The sequence below is a fragment of the Pygocentrus nattereri genome, chromosome 2 (genome assembly GCF_015220715.1).
Source record: "Pygocentrus nattereri isolate fPygNat1 chromosome 2, fPygNat1.pri, whole genome shotgun sequence".
NCBI lineage: Eukaryota > Metazoa > Chordata > Actinopteri > Characiformes > Serrasalmidae > Pygocentrus > Pygocentrus nattereri.
In genome coordinates, this window is record NC_051212.1 from 35,022,482 (window position 1) to 35,042,142 (window position 19,661).

At 39.9% G+C, this 19,661-nt stretch overlaps 1 protein-coding gene across 2 annotated transcripts in view; it reads left to right on the top strand.

The window, feature by feature from the left end:
* The first annotated feature begins 5,824 nt into the window (after positions 1-5,824).
* The window catches only part of cacnb2a (calcium channel, voltage-dependent, beta 2a), a 91,104-nt gene continuing 77,267 nt past the window's right edge, over positions 5,825-19,661 (top strand). Inside the window, exons 1-2 of one of the 2 annotated variants that reach the window (XM_017725640.2) lie at positions 5,825-6,128; positions 7,582-7,674. In XM_017725640.2, the coding sequence (XP_017581129.2) occupies positions 6,048-6,128; positions 7,582-7,674 (174 nt within the window). In that variant the 5' untranslated portion in view covers positions 5,825-6,047. The remainder of the gene's footprint in view (positions 6,129-7,581; positions 7,675-19,661) is intronic. The other variant, XM_037546437.1, reaches the window with a different exon arrangement.

Below are 19,661 nucleotides of genomic sequence, written 5' to 3' on the forward strand. Positions count from 1 at the left end.
ACTTACAGGTTAAAAGGGGGCAACAGAATATCAGAGAAACAGATGGACTGTATCTTTGTAGTACTACAAAGTGCACCTATATGGTAAATGGAACTGATAAAATGAGTGTAAAAAGAAGGTATGTGTACTTAATGAAGTGGCCCGTCTATGCATACATGAATGGTCAAAGTAAGCTTTATCAGAACTATTTAGTAACATTATTTTCATTAGATGAGTGCAGGGTTCACATGAACTTGAATAACAAAATCATGCCATTTCCATAGAGTAGGTTTTAGCCCTCTTATTCATACATCTCATGCAGGCCTTCATTTATAAATGATGAAGTCCCAGAACACTGAGCAGTGATGGATCCAGCAGGTCAGTCGGTCCCCATAACAGTGGATCTTAGGAGTGCGTTAAGGAGGTTCATAAGCATAAAATGTTCTCTCATGTGTCAGTTTCTCCTATCTAAAAACAGCTTCAAACATGCCTGAGATGAGTTTGCAGCATTTCTAAGCTCTTTTAAAGGATGAACAATCACAGCAGTAGTGGAGCATTTGTGAGTGATAAACAGTGTTGGTGTTGTTTTCGTTTCACCATTTCTATCATCATGCACCCCCAAACAGAAGTTAAACATGTGTGCGATTCATGCCAAGGTGACACAGTGTGCTACATTTTAGTTTCATGTTTTTTTTTTCACTTTGTTATACATTTTCCACGTGCATTTGTTAGTTTTCTGCTTGTTTATTTATCTACAGTTCTCTAATGAGCATTGTTCAGTGTTGTCTAGTGGTGGTGTTGTCCGTATTGCTTTAAAAACCATATAAAAGTTGTATTTTATCAAGATGGCTGCAATCACACATTTAATCATAGCAATACACAACAAGAGCTTCTGCATGGAAATATGTATAATTTGAAGGGTCAAACTAGAAAAATGCATTACCAGTGTTAAAAATGTGATGTGGTTTACACACATTTAGCAAACCAGTTTTGGGGCAATGGCTTTATTTTGCTTTGCAGTATTGTGTGTATCTGTAAACTAAAGACCTAAGAAATGTTGATTAGAATTGACCTAGTGTTCGTAAAGGAGCTGAAACAAAAGGATATGTCCATATAAAAAATGATGCACTGCAGTGATTGTTGTGTTTGACTGTAAACTGTGAATCTAACAGATTGACTAACATTTGCTCAGTTTGCAGGAAACTGTTCACTATCTAAATACAGTCATACACAAACATTTGGGCGCCCTTGGTCAAATTATGTTTTCTTGCTTTTCTAAATGAAAATAAGTTAACACATTCTCCACAGGGAACTTACTAAAATATGTTATTTCTATTCATTTGCGGAATTTAACATATTGGAAAAAACATCAAATATAAAACGTACTTTCATACTGGCCACATTTTATGTTTTTGGCCCAATATTTTAAACACGGCAATTAATCAGTAACTATATATTAAAATGTGCAGAACTGTGTGTATTAATTTACTTGGGCTTTGAAGAAAAATCAACAAAACATAATTATTTTACTATGGGTGCCCAAATGTTTGCATATGACTTGATCAACATAGCACATGTGAGCAGTGCAAATGTTGGGCCTGTGTAAGAAGATAGCTTTCTGTTATTTCACTATTGCTAGAAAATCATATCATAGAGTATAGAACGTTTCAACATACGCTAAGATATGAGAAGAAACTAATACTCACGCAATTAGTGGTGAATAGTCTAAGAAACAATGAATATTATAATGAAGCGTTACAGCTGACATTGCAGGCCAATCTCAAAATATCTTAAATATGGATAATTACTGTACTCAGCTGTGTAATGAATTCGTGTTCAGTTGAGCAAGTTTTTTTTCTGATTGTCTCTGAAAGATTTTTTATGACCGTTTATCAGCAAATATCCAGTTTTCTTGTTCTCATCCTCTGCTGAGTCACCTGGGGTTCAGCATGGTGGGAAGTCCTCTGAGACCACCCACACACCCACAAGGTCAGCAGCAGAACAGAGAGAGCTAACAACTGCATTGTATGAATCCACCCAAGGCATAGATCAAGAGATAGAAGCAGGAATGAAATGTGTATGCATAACTCAAAAACAACCCTACAGCGTTTTTCAGTCTAATCTCAATCTGCCACATTTGTAGCTTGACAACAGACACAAATTTCTCTTTACTTACAAAAAATGAGAAGACGTGATGATTTGAAGCATCCTCATGAAATGAAAAAGTTTCAACACGTATTTCACCTGTATGAAAAAGTTATTGCTAAACCTAAACCTAATAACTGGCTGTGCCTCCTTTAACAGCAACAACTGCAACCAAACATTTCTCATGACTGGAGGTCAGTCGTTCACACTGTTTAAGAAGTTGTGATCCACGCTTTGCAGAATTTTGTTTTCAATTAGTCACATTGGAGGGCTTTTGAGCACAAGCTGTCTGTTATAGGTCCTGCCCACAGTTTCAGTGGGGTTCAGGTCAGCACTAGGTCACTCCAAAGCCTACATTTTGTTTATTTCAAGAAATTTAGAGGTGGCAGGATTTTCTGGAAGAGAGCAGAATTGATGGTTCTGTCATAGGCTTTGTTGTAGCAAAGAATCACAACACCATTACACTAACATGTTTGACTGTTGGTATGATTTTGATTTGGAATGCTTTTTTAGCTTTCTGCAACATGTAATGGTTTAATCCACTTTTGACTGAACTTTTCACAAAACATTGCTTCAATAAGCTTAGGGGTAATTAATGTGTTTGTTTTTTTCTGGCAAAAGTGAAATGAGCTTTTTATGTTTTTTTTCTAGCAGTGTTTTTTGCTTTGCAACTGTCTCATGGATGTTGTCTTAGCCCAGTCTCTAGTATTCTAGTATTGAAATAATGAATGCTGAGCAAGGCCTGGAGTTCCTTAGATGTTCATTTTCCTTAGATGGCCCCCTGGATGAGTTGTCTCTGTGCTCAAGGAGGAATTTTGTTAGACCAGTCGCTTCTGGGAAGATTCACTACTGTTCCAAGTTTACTCCATTTGGAGATGATGGCTCTCACTGTGGTTCTCTGGAGACCCAGAACATTAGAAATGACTCTTTAAAGTGGTTACATTTCAAAAAACTTTCTCATCTCTTCTAAAATTTTTATGGGGCCAATTGGTATTGGATAACTTCTCTCAATAAATGAGGTGATTGTATAAAATCTGTAATTTGTGTTTACACTGGTTGTCTATATCTTATATGAAATTTATTTTAAAGACCTGAAATAATTAAATGTGACAAATATGCAAAAAAAGAAGTACAGGGAATGTGGTGGAATTGTGTGGTAATTGGTGCTACACTACAGATGCAGCAGGTAGAGATTAGATTGAAACATGCTGGAAAATTCCTTTAATGTGTATCTATGAGTCTCTGTATTCAAGTCTTGTTAAAGTGACGAGTGAAAGGATCCATTATCATCACTCAGTGTTTACTGTCTCTTCCTGTCCTTCACTTGAACAATGGCAGGAAATTCATGCCAGCTTCCGAGAGTCTCTCTTCAAAATGGCAACTGTGCCAACTTCGTCTTACTAACAGGAAGGCATGTGTGAACAGGCTGTGTGTTTATATGCAAAATTTAAAAATAACTTCATCTATCTGCAACGTTGTTACCCTAATATCACAACTTCTCATCCTTCATTAATAGAAGGTATTTGTTTGAGTGCATTTTACAAAAAAGTTCTAATCATGCTCAGTAGTACCAATACCAACCAGCAGAGAGAGCACTACTCATTTCTGGGGTTTCTGCTGCTTTCTCTCATTTTTCTGTTGACAACTGTCCTCCTTTAACCTTATCACTGAAATTAGTATTTTGGTGTATTCTTTCAAAATGAGCAAAAGGAAATACTACAAAATGACATTCAAATGAAAGCATGTTTTAAATTATATATTTAGTCATCAAATAAAGACTTTTTTCTACAGCACGGATATGTTGTCCAAAAAAGTATCAATAGTAATGCTCCAAAAATGCTTGGAACAAAATCTCTTTACATTAACTTACATTAAAGTCTAAGAACAATTTCTTGCAAAGTTTTGGAGATACTCATTTTTCTTTGGACAGTGACATGCATATTACTATGTAACACAATATCTTATATTACCATTACTTCTCTTATTACCATTATTACTATACCTCATTTGACTATATATACCACAATGCCCCATACTACTATATAGCACACTCCAATGTTACAATATAGCAGTGTCAACATTTACATTCACCCATGTCTTTGCCCATTATAACCATGCACAATCTCACTTACTGTGAGTGCTTATGGGCTCTGGAGTGCACAACTATCTATGTGTTGGTTCCACAATTGGGAGATCATGAGCTCAATCTCTGGCATTGTCACAGTGCTCTGTGACACTCCCTCTTCCCCATCACTCATCATGATACTAACTAATACAGGCATTAAACAGAATTGGCAAGGGGCACCTTCTTCTGTAGCGAAAGCTTGGTGACACTGACATGGAGAGAGCTAGCTAGTAAATTAAACTGGGGAGAAAACTGGTTAAAATAAAAAAAACTCTACTGAGCTCCAAACTGAAAACAATTTCATCTAGAGTTGTTCACCAGGAGCTTCATAGATTGGGTTTTCACAACCAAGCAGCCTGACACAGGCCTAAGATCACCATGTGCAGTGCCAAGTGTTGGATGGAGTAGTGTAAAGCATTTTGTAGATGGACTCTGGAACAGTACAAGTGCATTCTTTGGTGTAAGATAACTCAGTTAACTATTGGGCAGTCTAACGTATGAATTGAAGTTTGGCGAATGCCATAGCAGTGGTAACAAGCATTAGCACTTTTTGAAATTTTACAACATAGTATGTGATGTTGCAGAATGGCTGCTTGAAAAATACATTGCTTCTAAAAAAAGTCTCTGTCAGTGTGCAGCAGTGCTTAGTGAAGCAGGTAACCTGGCAGCTAACATTAATCTTTTCTTTGTATGAACATGACATGATTATTTTCTAGATACACTTCACAGTGTCCACGTATGTAATTCCTGCCAATGTTGTCTTCTAATGTCTGTGTATTAGATGTCACGAAAATATGGGAACTTGCTGTTTAACTAGTTTAATGCTTGAAATTTTCAACTTTTACATGGTGCCAGTACAGATGGGATGTCAATATCGATAGGTATAGCACCTTTGAATGTGTTGCAATGTGATGGATAGTTGGGCTGAAAGAATAATTGGTTTTATGTCAAAATTACAATTTAAAAGGGTGCAAATTTCTGTGCTGCAATTTTTAAAAAATGTTATTGTACATTAACAGTGTCTTAAGCTTAAAGTAGGAAAATTAGACCTAATAACTGCCTATGTATAAGCAACCAAACCTCCGTGTGATGTGATACCACAACCATAACTTACTAGCAATCTGGTATACCTTAATCAGGGCGAGGCTGGTCACTACCAGCAAAACTATGTTGTGTTCTGGATGGGGCACTGGGCGACCAGTTAAACCAGTACAGACAAGTTTGCATGCTGGTCTGTGCTAGTTTTTTTTATTTTTTCTACCCTAATGGATGTCCACATACTTTTGGCCACTGTGTGGATCTGAATTCATCCTACGAAACAGTAGCTTTTGAGGCACCGAACAACAATCCAGCAAAACTTTTCCCTGCTGTGGTTTTCAACGTTTAAGTCCGGAATGGGTGATAACTAAAGCGCTTCTCTCTCACTCCACCCATTTAAAACCCCTGAACATCCACTCATCTACATCTCCTCTCTGCCGTGCGCGTGAACGCGCGCGCGCGCTCCAGCGCGGGAAAGAGGAGGAGGAGGTGAGCGAGTGAGTGAGTCAGTCCACGCGCTATAAATCCTAAAAAAGAGCGAAATCTTCACTCCAAACGGCGTTTTCCTCACAGACCTGGTCGCTCAGCTAAAAGTGAGTGAAGGTTTCAGCCAGTAAGTCTGGAAACTTTCACTCCCTCACTCAGCGGGCGAGCTGCAGGCTAGCAGCTACTTCATTCGCTCTTTCTGTTCCTTTTCAAAAAGCCGCTTCTAGTCGTCCTGAGCGCCTTTCTTTAATATTTCGTAGTCATATTCTGTCCAATGGTTGTGAACAGTATGCCCAAAACGCCCTCAAACTCTCTGGAGAAACATCTGGATGTGCTGGAGAACCCTGTGGTACAGGTAGGCTTCGAGTTTTTTCCATATATTTATCATTTCAGGGAGGTGAGTGAAGTGCACTCCGCTGATAGGGGGTCTCAGGTCTCTGACCGTTAGTCAGTGAGCCCGAGAGCCGCAGGCTGAGTGTGTTCTCTGAAGGCGGCAGTGAGGATGCAGTCAGATCGCTGCTCAAACCTGCCGTATCCGCTGTACAACAACCGTTAAAACTGGAGAGCGCTGGTCGGAGACCTGCACCCCGGACTGAGGTGTGTTAGTGAAGTTACAGCGGTGATTTCCAGCCCTGCCGTTCTGCTCTTTAGAGGCTTATCTGCGCTCAGACACACACACAGCCCAGACTAGTCCATCACATGTTTAAAGCGGGTTTGTTTAGAGTTCAAACGCGCTGAGCAGGAACAGATCAGGACCAGGACTGGGACCAGTGACATCTCTCCATCTGCCCGTCTCTTTTTCTGTTCTCTTTCCCTCTTTTCCTCTCTCTCTCTCTCTCTCTCTCTCTCTCTCTCTCTCTCTCTCTCTCTCTCTCTCTCTCTCTCTCTCTCTCTTCCTCTTTCTCTTCCCTTTTCATTATCTCTGTCTGTCTTTCTGTTCTTTTTCCCTCTCTATATATCTCCCTTTTTCTCTCCCGCTTCCATCTTTTTCTTCTCCCCCCCCTTCTTTCTATGTTTATCTCTGTCTCTCTCACCCTCTTTTGCTTCTCTTTCTCATAATCTCTGTTTCGCTCTTAATTTTCCCTCTCTATATCTCTTTTCTCTCTCTGCCTCTCTATCCTTCTCTCTCTCTCTCCATCTGCTCTTTTCCATTCCTCTTTCTATATGACTCTCTCTCTCGCTGTCTCTCTCTCTCTCTCTCTCTCTTGCTGTCTCTCTCTCTCTAACACTCTCTCTGTCTCTCTTTTATCTGTCATTCTCTTCTTTCTGTCTGCCCATGTCTCTCTCCCCTTTTCCCTCTCTTCATATGTCTCCCTCACTCTCTTTTTTCCTCTCTCTCTCTCTCTCTCTCTGCTGCTCTGTCTTCCTCTGTCTGAACTTTTGTTCTGTGGACAGCGCTAAAATAAACATTACCCACCCTGGTTGGCTGGTCTCTTAGTAACAGACAGACTGGCAGCCTTCATGACTGTGCTTTACGTGGCCTCAGGGAATGTGCTGTTGAAAAAAAGACATTAGTGATCAGGAAAGTTTTGCAGTTGCCACTGGTGACATGTGAGTTTGTTCAGTCTGGATTTGAGTTACAGTATGATCACTGAGAACTGTCCAGCTTTTCCTGTGCCAGCCACTATATAGTAGTGCATGTGTGTGTTTGTGAAGAGAGAGAAAGAGAGAGAGAGAGAGAGATTAGCATCCAACACCAACAGACTACATTCACAAAAAAGGAACACCCATCCAGTTTGTAGTTTGAATCACTTTCTGATCTTATTACTGCTTTACCCTTTTCAGTTTTTCCCCACTTCTTTTTGCAGTCTCACGGAAGGAAAATTAGAAGAAAAGGACGATTTAATGGTTCAGATGGAAGTACGTCCTCAGATACCACAAACAACAGCTTTGTGCGGCAGGTGAGGTGACACCACATGAAGATTGTTAACTGTTTTTGCAGGTTGAAGAGCCCCAGCTTCCATGGCTCCACCCCCAAATGTGTTCTACTCACTGGTGTGTATTCAGTGAGGCATGGAGGTTGGGGGGGAGGCATGATCGTACCACTTTTCAGAATTATACAAGATAATTTTGGGGGTCTCAGGGTGGATTTTTAAAAATGACATACACTATATTGCCAAAAGTATTCACTCACCCATCCAAATCATTGAATTCAGGTGTTCCAGTCACTTCCATGGCCACAGGTGTATAAAACCAAGCACGCAGGCATGCAGGCTGCTTCTACAAACATGTGTGAGAGAATGGGTCGCTCTATGGAGCTCAGTGAATTCCAGCATGGTACCATCAGAGCCGGTTTATGAGGAGCCTGGCCACTCCTGGTTCCTCCTGTTATATCAAAAACAGCTAATTAGCAAAGGGTGCCCGTGAGTAAGTCCTCAATGAATGGGAGTAAATGGAGCTCAACGGCAAAAAACAAACAGTTAAAATAGTTTCGAATCACTCGCCCAGAACGTTTCTTTAATTTTCGAAAGTAGAAGGATGTATTTCACTGAAAAAGGAAAGAAAACTCACCTATATATTTCCTTTTTTCTGCAGCCAAAGAGTTTTGGGCAGTAGAAGGCGGGCATTACTGCTAGAGTATGATGATTGACTGGTGAGCAGAGCAGCTCATTGGCTGTTTGTGTTCACTGACATCATGGACATACATGAGGTGCTGTTTTAAATTCCTAGCTTGAGTTTAAAAGCTGTTAAAAATATCACAGCAGTGCTAAAATATTTTATGATATTCGCTGTTCAGGTAATGCTTGCATTCTTTTACATTAAAAATATTTAAGCATTTATAAACTATGATTTTGCTCGAATGCTCCTTATCAACCCATTCATTTTGGACTCACTCAGGAGCACCCTCTAGCATTTGAGAAAACCGGAAGACAATGCAGAGTGGTAATTCTCCTCTCTATAAGTTCCCTGGTTCCGTGATAGGATGCCACCTGTGCAAAAAGTCCAGTTGTGAAAATTCCTCGCTACTAAATATTCCACAGTCAACTGTCAGTGTTATTATAACAAAGTGGAAGCGATTGGGAACGACAGCGACTCAGCCATGAAGTGGTCAGCCACGTAAAACGACAGAGTGGGGTCAGCAGATGCTGAGGCGCATAGTGCTCAGAGGTCGCCAACTTTCTGCAGAGTCAATCACTACAGACCTCCAGATTTCATGTGGCCTTCAGATTAGCTCAAGAACAGCATAGAGAGCTTCATGGAATGGGTTTCCAAGGCCAAACAGCTGCATCTAAGCCTTTCATCAACAAGTGCAAAGCAATGCAGTGGTGTAAAGCGCCGCCACTGGACTCTAGAGCAGTGGAGACATGTTCCTTTGGAGTGACAAATCTTGCTTCTCTGTCTGGCAATCCGATGGACCAGTCTGGGTTTGGTGGTTGCCAGGAGAACTGTACTTGTCTGACTGCATTGTGCCAAGTGTAAAGTTTGGTGGAGGGGGGATTATGGTGTGGGGTTGTTCTTCAGGAGGTGGGCTCGTTCTTCAGGAGGTGGGCTTGGCCCCTTAGTCCCAGTGGAAGGAACTCTTAATGCTTCAGCAGACCAAGAGAAAATTTTGTGCTTCCAACTTTGTGGGAACAGTTTTGGGACGACCCCTTCCTGCTCCAACACGACTGCGCACCAGTGCAATAAGCAAAGACCATAAAGACATGGATGAGCGAGTTTGGTGTGGAAGAACTTGACTGGCCTGCACAGAGTCCTGACCTCAACCCAACAGAACACCTTTGGGATGAATTAGAGCGGAGACTGCAAGCCAGGCCTTCTCGCGTCTGACCTCACAAATGTACTTCTGGAAGAATGGTCAAAAATTCCTGTTTGAAGAATGGTCATAAACCTTGTGGAAACCTTGTGGACTCCTAAACCTTGTGGAAAGCCTTCCCAGAAGAGTTGAAGCTGTTATAGCTGAAAAGGGTGGGCCGATATCATATTAAACACTACGGATTAAGAATGGGATGTCACTCAAGTTCATATGCTTGTGAAGGCAGACGAGCGAATACTTTTGGAAATATAGTGTAGCTGTGTTGCAAAAATGCTGTCAGATATCAGTTATTATACACCTGTCACATTTTAAAACTTCCTAATGAAATATTTTTTTTCAAGACTTCTTTCAAGATTACTTTTTGACTTGCATAACAACAGTTTTAATAATTTTTCTGATTTCTGCTTAATCATCATCATTATTGAAGAATTTTGTTTCTTGATATTTACACAGATCAGATGATGAATAGTGACACTATGGAAAGAAATAATGCCACTGTAATAGGCAATGAAATTGAATCTCTATGCTGAGGATGTATCACATTATTATTGCTGTGAATAACATTTTTTTGTTTTTGTGTGTCAATAATTACATGCAAAGCATTATACAAATATCATATATCTAATTGTAGACGTACTTTGCTTACCTAGTTTTAATATTCATTAGTTCCATTTGTTTTATGTAGGCTTTGGCAATGTTGACTATACTAAACTTGTACCCCTGTAGTTAGTGTTAAATTAGCATGCAGCTCAGTTTTTTTGAAGAGGAAGATATTATTAGGATAGATTGGCGGTGTGTGTGTGTGTGTGTGTGTGTGTGTGTGTGTGTGTGTGTGTGTTTATTTATTTATTTATTTATTTATTTGCAATGTTAGCATGGTGGCAAATGAATTGTCATTTCCAATTTAGTTTCGATTAGCAACATCTACAACATAGTCCAGCTTAGTAGAGTACCATTTCAAACTAACAACTCAATTCTTTGTAGCGAATCTTAACTCCAACTTAAATTTATTACATTGAATGGTATTTCAAAACAGGTTTTACATGTGAATCCTTTGTCAGATGGAGTTTAGATGAGTCGGTTGCCTGAGTTTGAGTGTGAACAGCTGAGAAAATAGATGTTTTTGCAGAAAATGAATGTAAGTCCTTGTGGATCTGTAATAATAGTGTTGTTTCTATGCTTAAAGTGAAGTGGGGGATTATGAACATTTACTCAAACACTCGTAAATATTCTAAATAAGCATCTACTTACCAGTGTGTTTTGATTTATTAAGTGTAGTTTCAAAGGTCCCATATCATGGATAACTTAATTTTCCTCACTTCCTCATTAAATAAGAGTTTGGTGTAGTATATAAACATTGCTAAGTTTTAAAGCGGACCATTCACTCCTCAGTCCGTAGAGTCCATCTATGAAAACTGAGTGGCAAAGACAGCCCATTTTGAACTCATTGTTTTCAAGATATCCCCAAAAATAACACAGCTGCATACATATATAGCTGCCTGTTCAGCCTACAACTGTTTCATCCTGTCAAGTCATGTTGAAGTTATAAAGAGTGTTTCAGCCCAGGCTGGTTTTTGATTGAATCACACTACAGGGCAGCCAAAAGGAATAGAGGTTAGTTCCATATTTAAATTGGAATTTAAATATGGAATTCCAATTGGAAAATTTTTTTGGTTAATACAACCAGCCAAACATCAAAATTGGAGGAGGGGGGAAAAATACCTCCAAAATGTAGGATATAGGCACTTTTAAGTGAATTGTTAATGATGACTTACTTTGGTAATCAGTTCCTATCTCTCTCTCTCTTTTGTTGCTGTGTGAGTGTGTCAGTGTGCACTGATATGCACAGATGATGATGATGCAGTGTGGGCGATCAAGCATTTTTAGCTGCTTTTGAAACTCCTACCTACAGTTACATAAGCTGAGTAGAAGCTTTGGATGATGGTTAGGTCATGCTCTTCAGGTCATTAGCGAAATGCACAACCACACACACATTCATCAGATTGGCACTAAAATGCAGAACTGCCAGAGAAGGTGATGGATGTTTTCCTTTGAGAGTGTATGTAGTATGAGTGTGAATGTTTGTATGCCGTCAAGCAGAAGGCTGCAGTAGGAACACTGTGTTTATGGTCTGAAAGGCGTCTGGTCTTTGTTGCTTTGACCTGCTGCTCCACTCCTCTCCTCAACACAAACCTCTGCAGGAATGCTTCTGCCTTTTTAGGAACAGCGACACACACACACTCGCAAATCACAGCACAGTAAAGAGATGGACGCAGGCAGATTTCCGACCATTTTTCATCCTGTTCTTAAGAATTTGTTTGGTTACACACTGGTGGCTTTGTAGTAACGTAATGTTACATTACACTTTCCTGAACACAGCGCACATCGCAGTCAGTATTTTTAGAACACTGGCACAGTGTACGAACAGAGATTTAGGCCAGTCCTGGAGAGCCTGTAAATAACAACCGGTAATGTGAAATCAATGAGCCACTCAAGTCTGTGCATTGCAGTGATTTTCCCACAGTTAAAGAGGGGGAGGTCAGTAATTTTCAGTGCACTTTTGGTAATATTTGGTAAACTTCTCTGCCAATACAATATATGTAATTGAAGGAATAAATCTGGACTCTGTGGCTGCCTTAGGCTCTGTCAAAAGGGATAAAACAAATTAAGTGGACCACCCAATATTTAACCAATCAGGCCAAGGAGGTGGATCTAATTACCTGTCAATCATGTTGCACATCAATAGCACAGAGAGGAAAGCCTAATTATACAGGAAGGAAAGACTTCCTGATGGTGGACAAGCAGAGGAAATTTATAATCAAGCCATATCAAATAATACGAATAATTTTAATGATACTAGCAATAGTATTTCTGGGTAACAACCTCCTTTATAACACTAGCTGTTGAAAATAACCTGTTGGAGGTTATTTGTTTGCATCCTCTTGCTTTGATAATGCTGCTTTTATCCACTTTCTTGAAAGCAAAACATTTTTAAATGAGATTTGTTGCGTTTCTTCTCAATTAGTCTCTTTTGGAGGAGCAGAAGCACATGCAGATGACATTCTTAAGTTTTCTTAAACTTGAGTACAGAATATGAATCCAATTTCTATTTTGTGCTACAGATACTGTATAAAACTTGTATCATGACTTTGTTTTATTTATTTTGGCATTGACTTGGCACTAAAGGATCAGATTTGTTCTATCTCTAATTATAAAAGGTTTTTCAACATTAGATTTTTGCTTCATTGCCCACTCCTGGTCTGGAAAATGGTTCTAATTATTGTGATTGTCTTGATGTACCAGCTTAGCAATCTCACAGTCCAGGTACTGATTAGGTATTCATTTGGTCAACAAATCCTCAAAAACGCTATATTTCCAAAAGTATTCATTCACCCTTCCAAATCATTGAATTCAGGTGTTCCAATGACTTCCATGGCCACAGGTGTATAAAACCAAGCACCTAGGCCTGCAGACTGCTTCTACAAACATTTGTGAAAGAATGGGTCGCTATCGGGAGCTCAGTGAATTCCAGCATGGTACTGTAATAGGATGCCATGTGTGCAACAAGTCCAGTCGAGAAATTTCCCTCACTACTAAATATTCCAGAATCAACTGTCAGTGGTATTATAACAAAGTGAAAGTGATTGGGAACGACAGCAACTCAGCCACGAAGTGGTCGGCCATGTAAAATGACAGAGCGGGGTCAGCAGATGCTGAGGTGCATAGTGCGAAAAGGCCGCCAACTTTCTGCAGAGTAATTCGCTACAGACCTCCAAACTTCATGTGGCCTTCAGATTAGCTCAAGATCAGTGCGTAGAGAGCTTCATGGAATGGGTTTCCATGGCCAAGCAGCTGCATCCAAGCAGGTTAGGGAACATTTTAGGGATGACCCCTTCCTGTTGTCTAACATCAGTGTCTGACCTCACAAATCCTAAACCTTGTGGAAAGCCTTCCCAGAAGAGTTGAAGCTGTTATAGCTGCAATGGATGGGCCTACATCATATTAAACCCTATGGATTAAGATGGATTAAGAATAGGATGTCACGCAAGTTCATATGTGTGTGAAGGCCGACGAGCGAATATTTTTTGAAATATAGTGTATATGACACAAGCACAGAAAGAGACTGAGACAATTAGATAGAGTGAAAAAGAGGGAGATACGGAGGGGAAGCGTGGTATAGAAGAATAGATTCACAGCTAACTTAGAGTGTTTGCTGGCATGTTTTACCAAAAGACCACAGAACCATGCTACAGCACTTTTCTGGAAGGGGCCTCCTGAAATAACTCCCCTTCCAGTAACTGTCCAGTTGTTATAAAAAAGGCACTGTTTTTACATTGTTCTGTCATAACAACCCAGCGACCTTATTGCACCATAATCTCTCTCTCTCTCTCTCTCTCTCTCTCTCTCTCTCTGTGTGCCTGATAACTCTGACTCATATACCAGTATACCAGTCACCAACCACTTCCCCTACCACTGAGGGCTCAGTTTCATCTGTTTCATGTCAAGTACACATGACAGTGGACCCAAGTGCATTTCATTTTTTTCATAGTCTTCATGAATTTCAGTAACTTTGTTCTGACCCAGTTGAAGATGTTTAACTGTGCTGGAGGTGTCAGCGAGTCAGATGCTTACTTTCAGCCATTAGGGAATGAGTCAGACTCCTATCATGCCTGTGGGTATGTTTCAACGAATCAAAGAACTGGAAGGGTCGCGAGGTGATAAGTAGGGGATGGTGATCCATCACACTTTACTCCTACCTCTACACTCAGCTCTCAGAAGTGTGTGCATGAGAGAAAGGCATGATGTAAAGTTGAAATAGTTCTGTGTGAAATATAGTCTGCTGTATTACCTGGGATGTTATTGCTAATCCTACCGCTAATGATTATAATTATTTACAAATTGTCTTAAATTAATACCTGTTCCAAAAATAGTATGATGTGATCCACCCCAAGGTGAACAATTTCTTATGTATCCTGGAAACATTAGTGCTTTGAGAGTACCAGGGTTGCTCAGTGTTCATTTTTCAAAGTCACTGATGGATCTTTGTTAAATATCCTAATAGACAGTGTTATCGTTTTTGGGTGGAAGTTTAAAAAAAATAGTTTTAAAAAAAATTCTTAGCATTGAACAATAGTATTAGAATAGTAATATAATAGTATTGCTAATAATTTATCAGCACTGATAAATTATTATTTAAATATGGATATTTCGAGGGCATAATAAGCCCACTGTTAGCCTAATAAATTACCAAACCACATTTATTTCTTAATTACACTAACTTTTCTTTCAGTGGAGTCATTGGTTGGAATAAATAGCGCAGTGCATACACCACCTAACTGATATTACTTAATCAACCGCTCAGTAGTATACTTTGTCTTTGACTGCGCTGTCATGAACATATTTAAGAAGAACTCTTTTTGTAATTTTGTAAGACATTCATTTGATTCTGTTACCTACAAAATGTTCCATGCGTAAACTCTGATTCATGTTTAGTAGTTTAGTAGTTGGATATCTGAGACTAGGTTTGCCAAAAGATAGTATAAATATAAGAATGTATAATTAGGAATGTATAACATGTGCTGACAAAATGTATTGTCATATATTGCATTATCACTACACTGTATTTTAAATAGGTAATTTTTTTAAAGAGAAGACATGTTTATGCTGGTCTCTTTATGGTTCATTCATAGAAGCACCTTATGTTAAGAGCCAGAGTGGAGTGGTGTTTGTAGCTATTAGCACTGTAAAAACTGGGCTCTCTGTGTTCAGTGCAGTTTTCAGTAAATAACAGTGAAAAACATAAAGCTGCAATATGCACCGTAACCTTCAGTTGTCTTGCAATTTACAGTATTACAGTTGCAGTATTTTGTGAAATAATATCCAAATCCATCCATCCATCCATCCATCCATCCATCCATCCTCAACCGCTTATCCAGGTCTGGGTTGCGGGGGCAGCAACCTAAGCAAAGAGGCCCAGGCCTCCCTCTCCCCCGCCACCTCCTCCAGCTCTTCTGGTGGGATACCGATCCATTCCCAAGACAGTCGAGAGATATAATCCCTCCAATGTGTCCTGGGTCTTCCCCGGGGTCTCCTCCCTATCGGACATGTCTGGAACACCTCCATAGGCAAGCATCCAGAGGCCATCCTTACCAGATGCCTGAACCACCTCAACTGGCTTCTCTCAACGTGGAGGAACAGCGGCTCTACTCCTAGCCTCTCCCAAATCGCCGATCTTCTCACCCTGTCTCTAAGGGAGAGCCCGGTGATCCGCAATCTCAGTCTCATATCCGCAATCTCATTCTTTCGGTCACTACCCAAAGCTCGTGACCATAGGTGAGAGTCGGAACGTAGATTGACCAGTAAATTGACAGCTTCGCCTTCTGGCTCAGCTTGCTCTTCACCATGATGGACCAGAATAGGGTCCGCATTACTGCAGACACTGCACCAATCCTCCTGTCAACCTCTCGCTCAATCCTTCCTTCACTCGTGAACAAAATCCCAAGATATTTAAACTCCTCCACTTGGGGCAAGAATTCACTACCGACCTGGACAGAGCATTCCACCCTTTTCCGACTGAGGGCCATGGTCTCAGATTTAGAGGTGCTGATTTTCATCCCAGCCGCTTCACACTCAGCTGCAAACTGGTCCAAAGAGAACTGGAGGTCCTGGCCTGATGACGCTAACAGGACCACATCATCCGCAAAAAGCAGATGTGAAATCCTGAGGCCACCATACTGGACACCCTGCGCCACCTGGCTGTTCCGAGAAATTCTGTCCATAAAAGTTATGAACGGACAGCCCTGGCGGAGTCCAAGCCTGACTGGAAACCAATCCAACTTACTGCCGGCTATACAATCCAAGCTCCTGCTCCGTTTGTACAGGGACTGAATGGCCCGTAACAACGAGCCCCTCACCCCGTACTCCCGGAGCACTCCCCACAGGATCCCCCAAGGGGCGCGGTCGAATGCCTTCTCCAAATCCACAAAACACATGTAGACTGGTTGGGCGAACTCCCATGCACCCTCCAGGTCCCTGGTGAGGATAAAAAGCTGGTCCAGTGTTCCACGACCTGGGCAAAACCCGCATTGTTCCTCTTGTAGCTGAGATTCAACTATCGGTCGGACTCTCTTCTCCAGTACCCCTACATAGACCTTACCAGGGAGGCTGAGACGTGTGATCCCCCAATAGTTGGAACACACCCTCCGGTCCCCTTTCTTAAGAATATCCAAATCCCAAAATTTAAATCTGAATGCCTATCCAGTGAACAAATAGCTGAATATTAGGGTCCAGCCATAGAAATCAGAGAAAACGTGAGCACGTTTTTGGCCTAAAATAGGTTAGAAAAAACATCACAGCACTGGTGAACTTTGACTCCACTCAACCCATGTCTTCAAAGACACTGTTATTCATTACTGCCAGAATAGCAAATGGATGTGAATGGAAAGAAATGCACTTGCATTCAGTAGAAGGGTTCTTGTTACAAGTTTGACCTTATAACAAGCGCAGAACAATTTCTGGTGCTATATAGAGCCATTTTCAAAAAGGTGATATACAGAAGCCTATACAGTGCACTCTCCATCAGTCTGAAGAACAATTTCATCATGCAAAGAACCCTTACATGCAAATGGTTCTTTGAGTGTTCATGGTTCTAGGTTAAACCATTGTCTTTGCTAAAGAACCTGTAAAAACCATGTTTTTCAAGCTTACATATTATTTTGTGAATCGAATTAAAGCCATTTAACAGAGTACTGAGCTGAGGCAGTCCTCTCACTGAACACAGACTTTATTGCATAACCTCTTCCTTCTCATAGCTTGTCTGTCTGTCTGAGCTTGTATGCCAGTGATCTCTGCAGTTAGGGAGGGTGGAGGATTTTTATAATTAAAATACATTTTAAATATTAATCTTAATTCAATTGATATGTGCGAGGTAAAATGCCAGCTTGCCCTTGTTGATCTGGCAGCCATAATATTACCTGTGCCTCTCTCCTTTGTCATTCAGACTAATTTTGCAAACTTCATGCATGTTCAGCTGTTTTGTTCCATTGCCATTCCATTTGTTTTTATTTCACCTTTCTGAAAGAGTGTTCTGATGTGCTCAAATTAATCTGCCATTTTTATTTTGCTGTAGGCTGTCTGCCATCACAAAAAATGTCATATGTAGTTATGAGTTATGACATGACAGAATGATATGTTTGTACTAAAATGTCGATATCTTACCACTGCTTTAATTGAATGCTACAGGCGCAATATCAGTTTTCCACAGTATTTTTCTTTGTAGAATTTATTAACCTGTGCTCAGTTGACAATTGAGTTCACCCTCTATCTGCCCACAAGTGTGAGTCATTACTTCACACTTGTAACTCCTTATGTAGTAAATCCTTCTCTAGTTCTGTATTTGTGTTATGCACTCTGTAAGTCCAAAAGTTACACTGCTGCGAGGATTTGATTGCCATCAGCCACAAATGTATTAATGTAGTCTGGTACTGATTTAACTCTGAGTGATGGAGTGATGTGATCAGATGACATTGACAAATTACCCAGTGGTAAGCTTGCTAACTATTATTTAATAATATGTACACATGATGTTCCTTTGTACTGTTAGAACTCTTGCAGTCTTGATGTTTCTCTAGCAAGTGGTGCTATTAGCATGTAAGTCACTGGGAACCTACACCAAAAGAAGCTTGTGAATCCCTGTGTTTGCAGAAGCATCTGTTAAAACGACATTGAAATATTACTCGATATTATATTACATTACTTAAAATGTGATTTTTATTAAAGAAACAGTTCATGTTTTAAGCACATAAACTAAGAATAGAATGAAAAATATTATGCTGTTTTTTTAGAAATTGCCCAGGCCTGGAATATTTTTGGATCTCAAAGCTGCACAGCCCAGTGCTGGGGGGCTTTATGCCCCTTTAGCTGATGCTTGGCACTGAACATCGTGGCCTTTGGCTCATGTGTGGGTGTTCCAGAGCATTTCAGTGTCTTGGCAATGCTTTTTTATAGAGTGCACAATTCAATGCCTGTGTCAGCAATGGGTGTAACTTTCAGTAAGTGAATTTAGTAATTCTGGTGTCTGGATACTTTTGGAAATGTAGCGTAGCTGCTACATATTTCCACATGAAGCTGATTAGAGCAGGTTGAAAACCATTGGGTTGTATATTTGACTAAGCAATTGCTATTTATTCACCGGCTTTGTGTCCCAATACAAGGGCAGAACAGAAGTACGACAAACAGTGTATCTGTACTGCTATTGGAACAAAACCTTATATCTCTAAAATAACTTTACAGGTGAGAGAAAATACTTCACTTTTAATGCAAGTCAATGTAATAAGACTTTCTGCCAGGTCAATTTGGACCATTTCTTTTGGTCCTGTCATCATGAAATTTACACACACAAAAAAACCTGCAAAAAAACCCTGAAAAAGAACAAAAATTGAGATACAAGTTTTTTTCCGACATCAGTGATATGTAGCTGTGCTAATACTAGTGTGGTTGTTCCTGCTTCTGGTAATTCTGTATTTGAAGCTGACAGCAGCACTGTGTTGTTTAATACATCTTTGACACAAATCCACATGTTGAGAATTGCTGTTCTGCAAAAAAATCCAGAAAAGAGTTTATTGAATTTACTCTTAATGTATCAACCTTCCTATTCAGTAGTGCACTGTTTTCAACTCTGTATTCATTGATTTATGTCACAATTTGTCAGTTCCAACCCAAGACACATTTATTGCTATCAAGATTGATAATGTGCATGCACATTAGAGGAGGCTGAAATGGCATGAATGTTATATATACACAGTTTACATCACAATATTTTGAGATTTAATAAGTTGCAAAGACAAAATAGAACTTGAAGTAGTGATGGTATTCATGATAAGCTAAGAAAAGTAACATGATTTATTATGATAACAATAAAATATTGTTATAATCCGCACCCATAATTCACACATATACATGTATTCATACATGCGAACATTTCCATTTCTTACATCGTCCTGCACTAAGTGGGGTATCTGTTTTAGCAGATTTCAAATGAGCTTTTGATTGAGGAGACCTATACGATGTACAGGCATAAAGAGACATGGATCAGGTCCATTTTCATCTCCATTTGTGTCTGTGCAAAGTATGTCA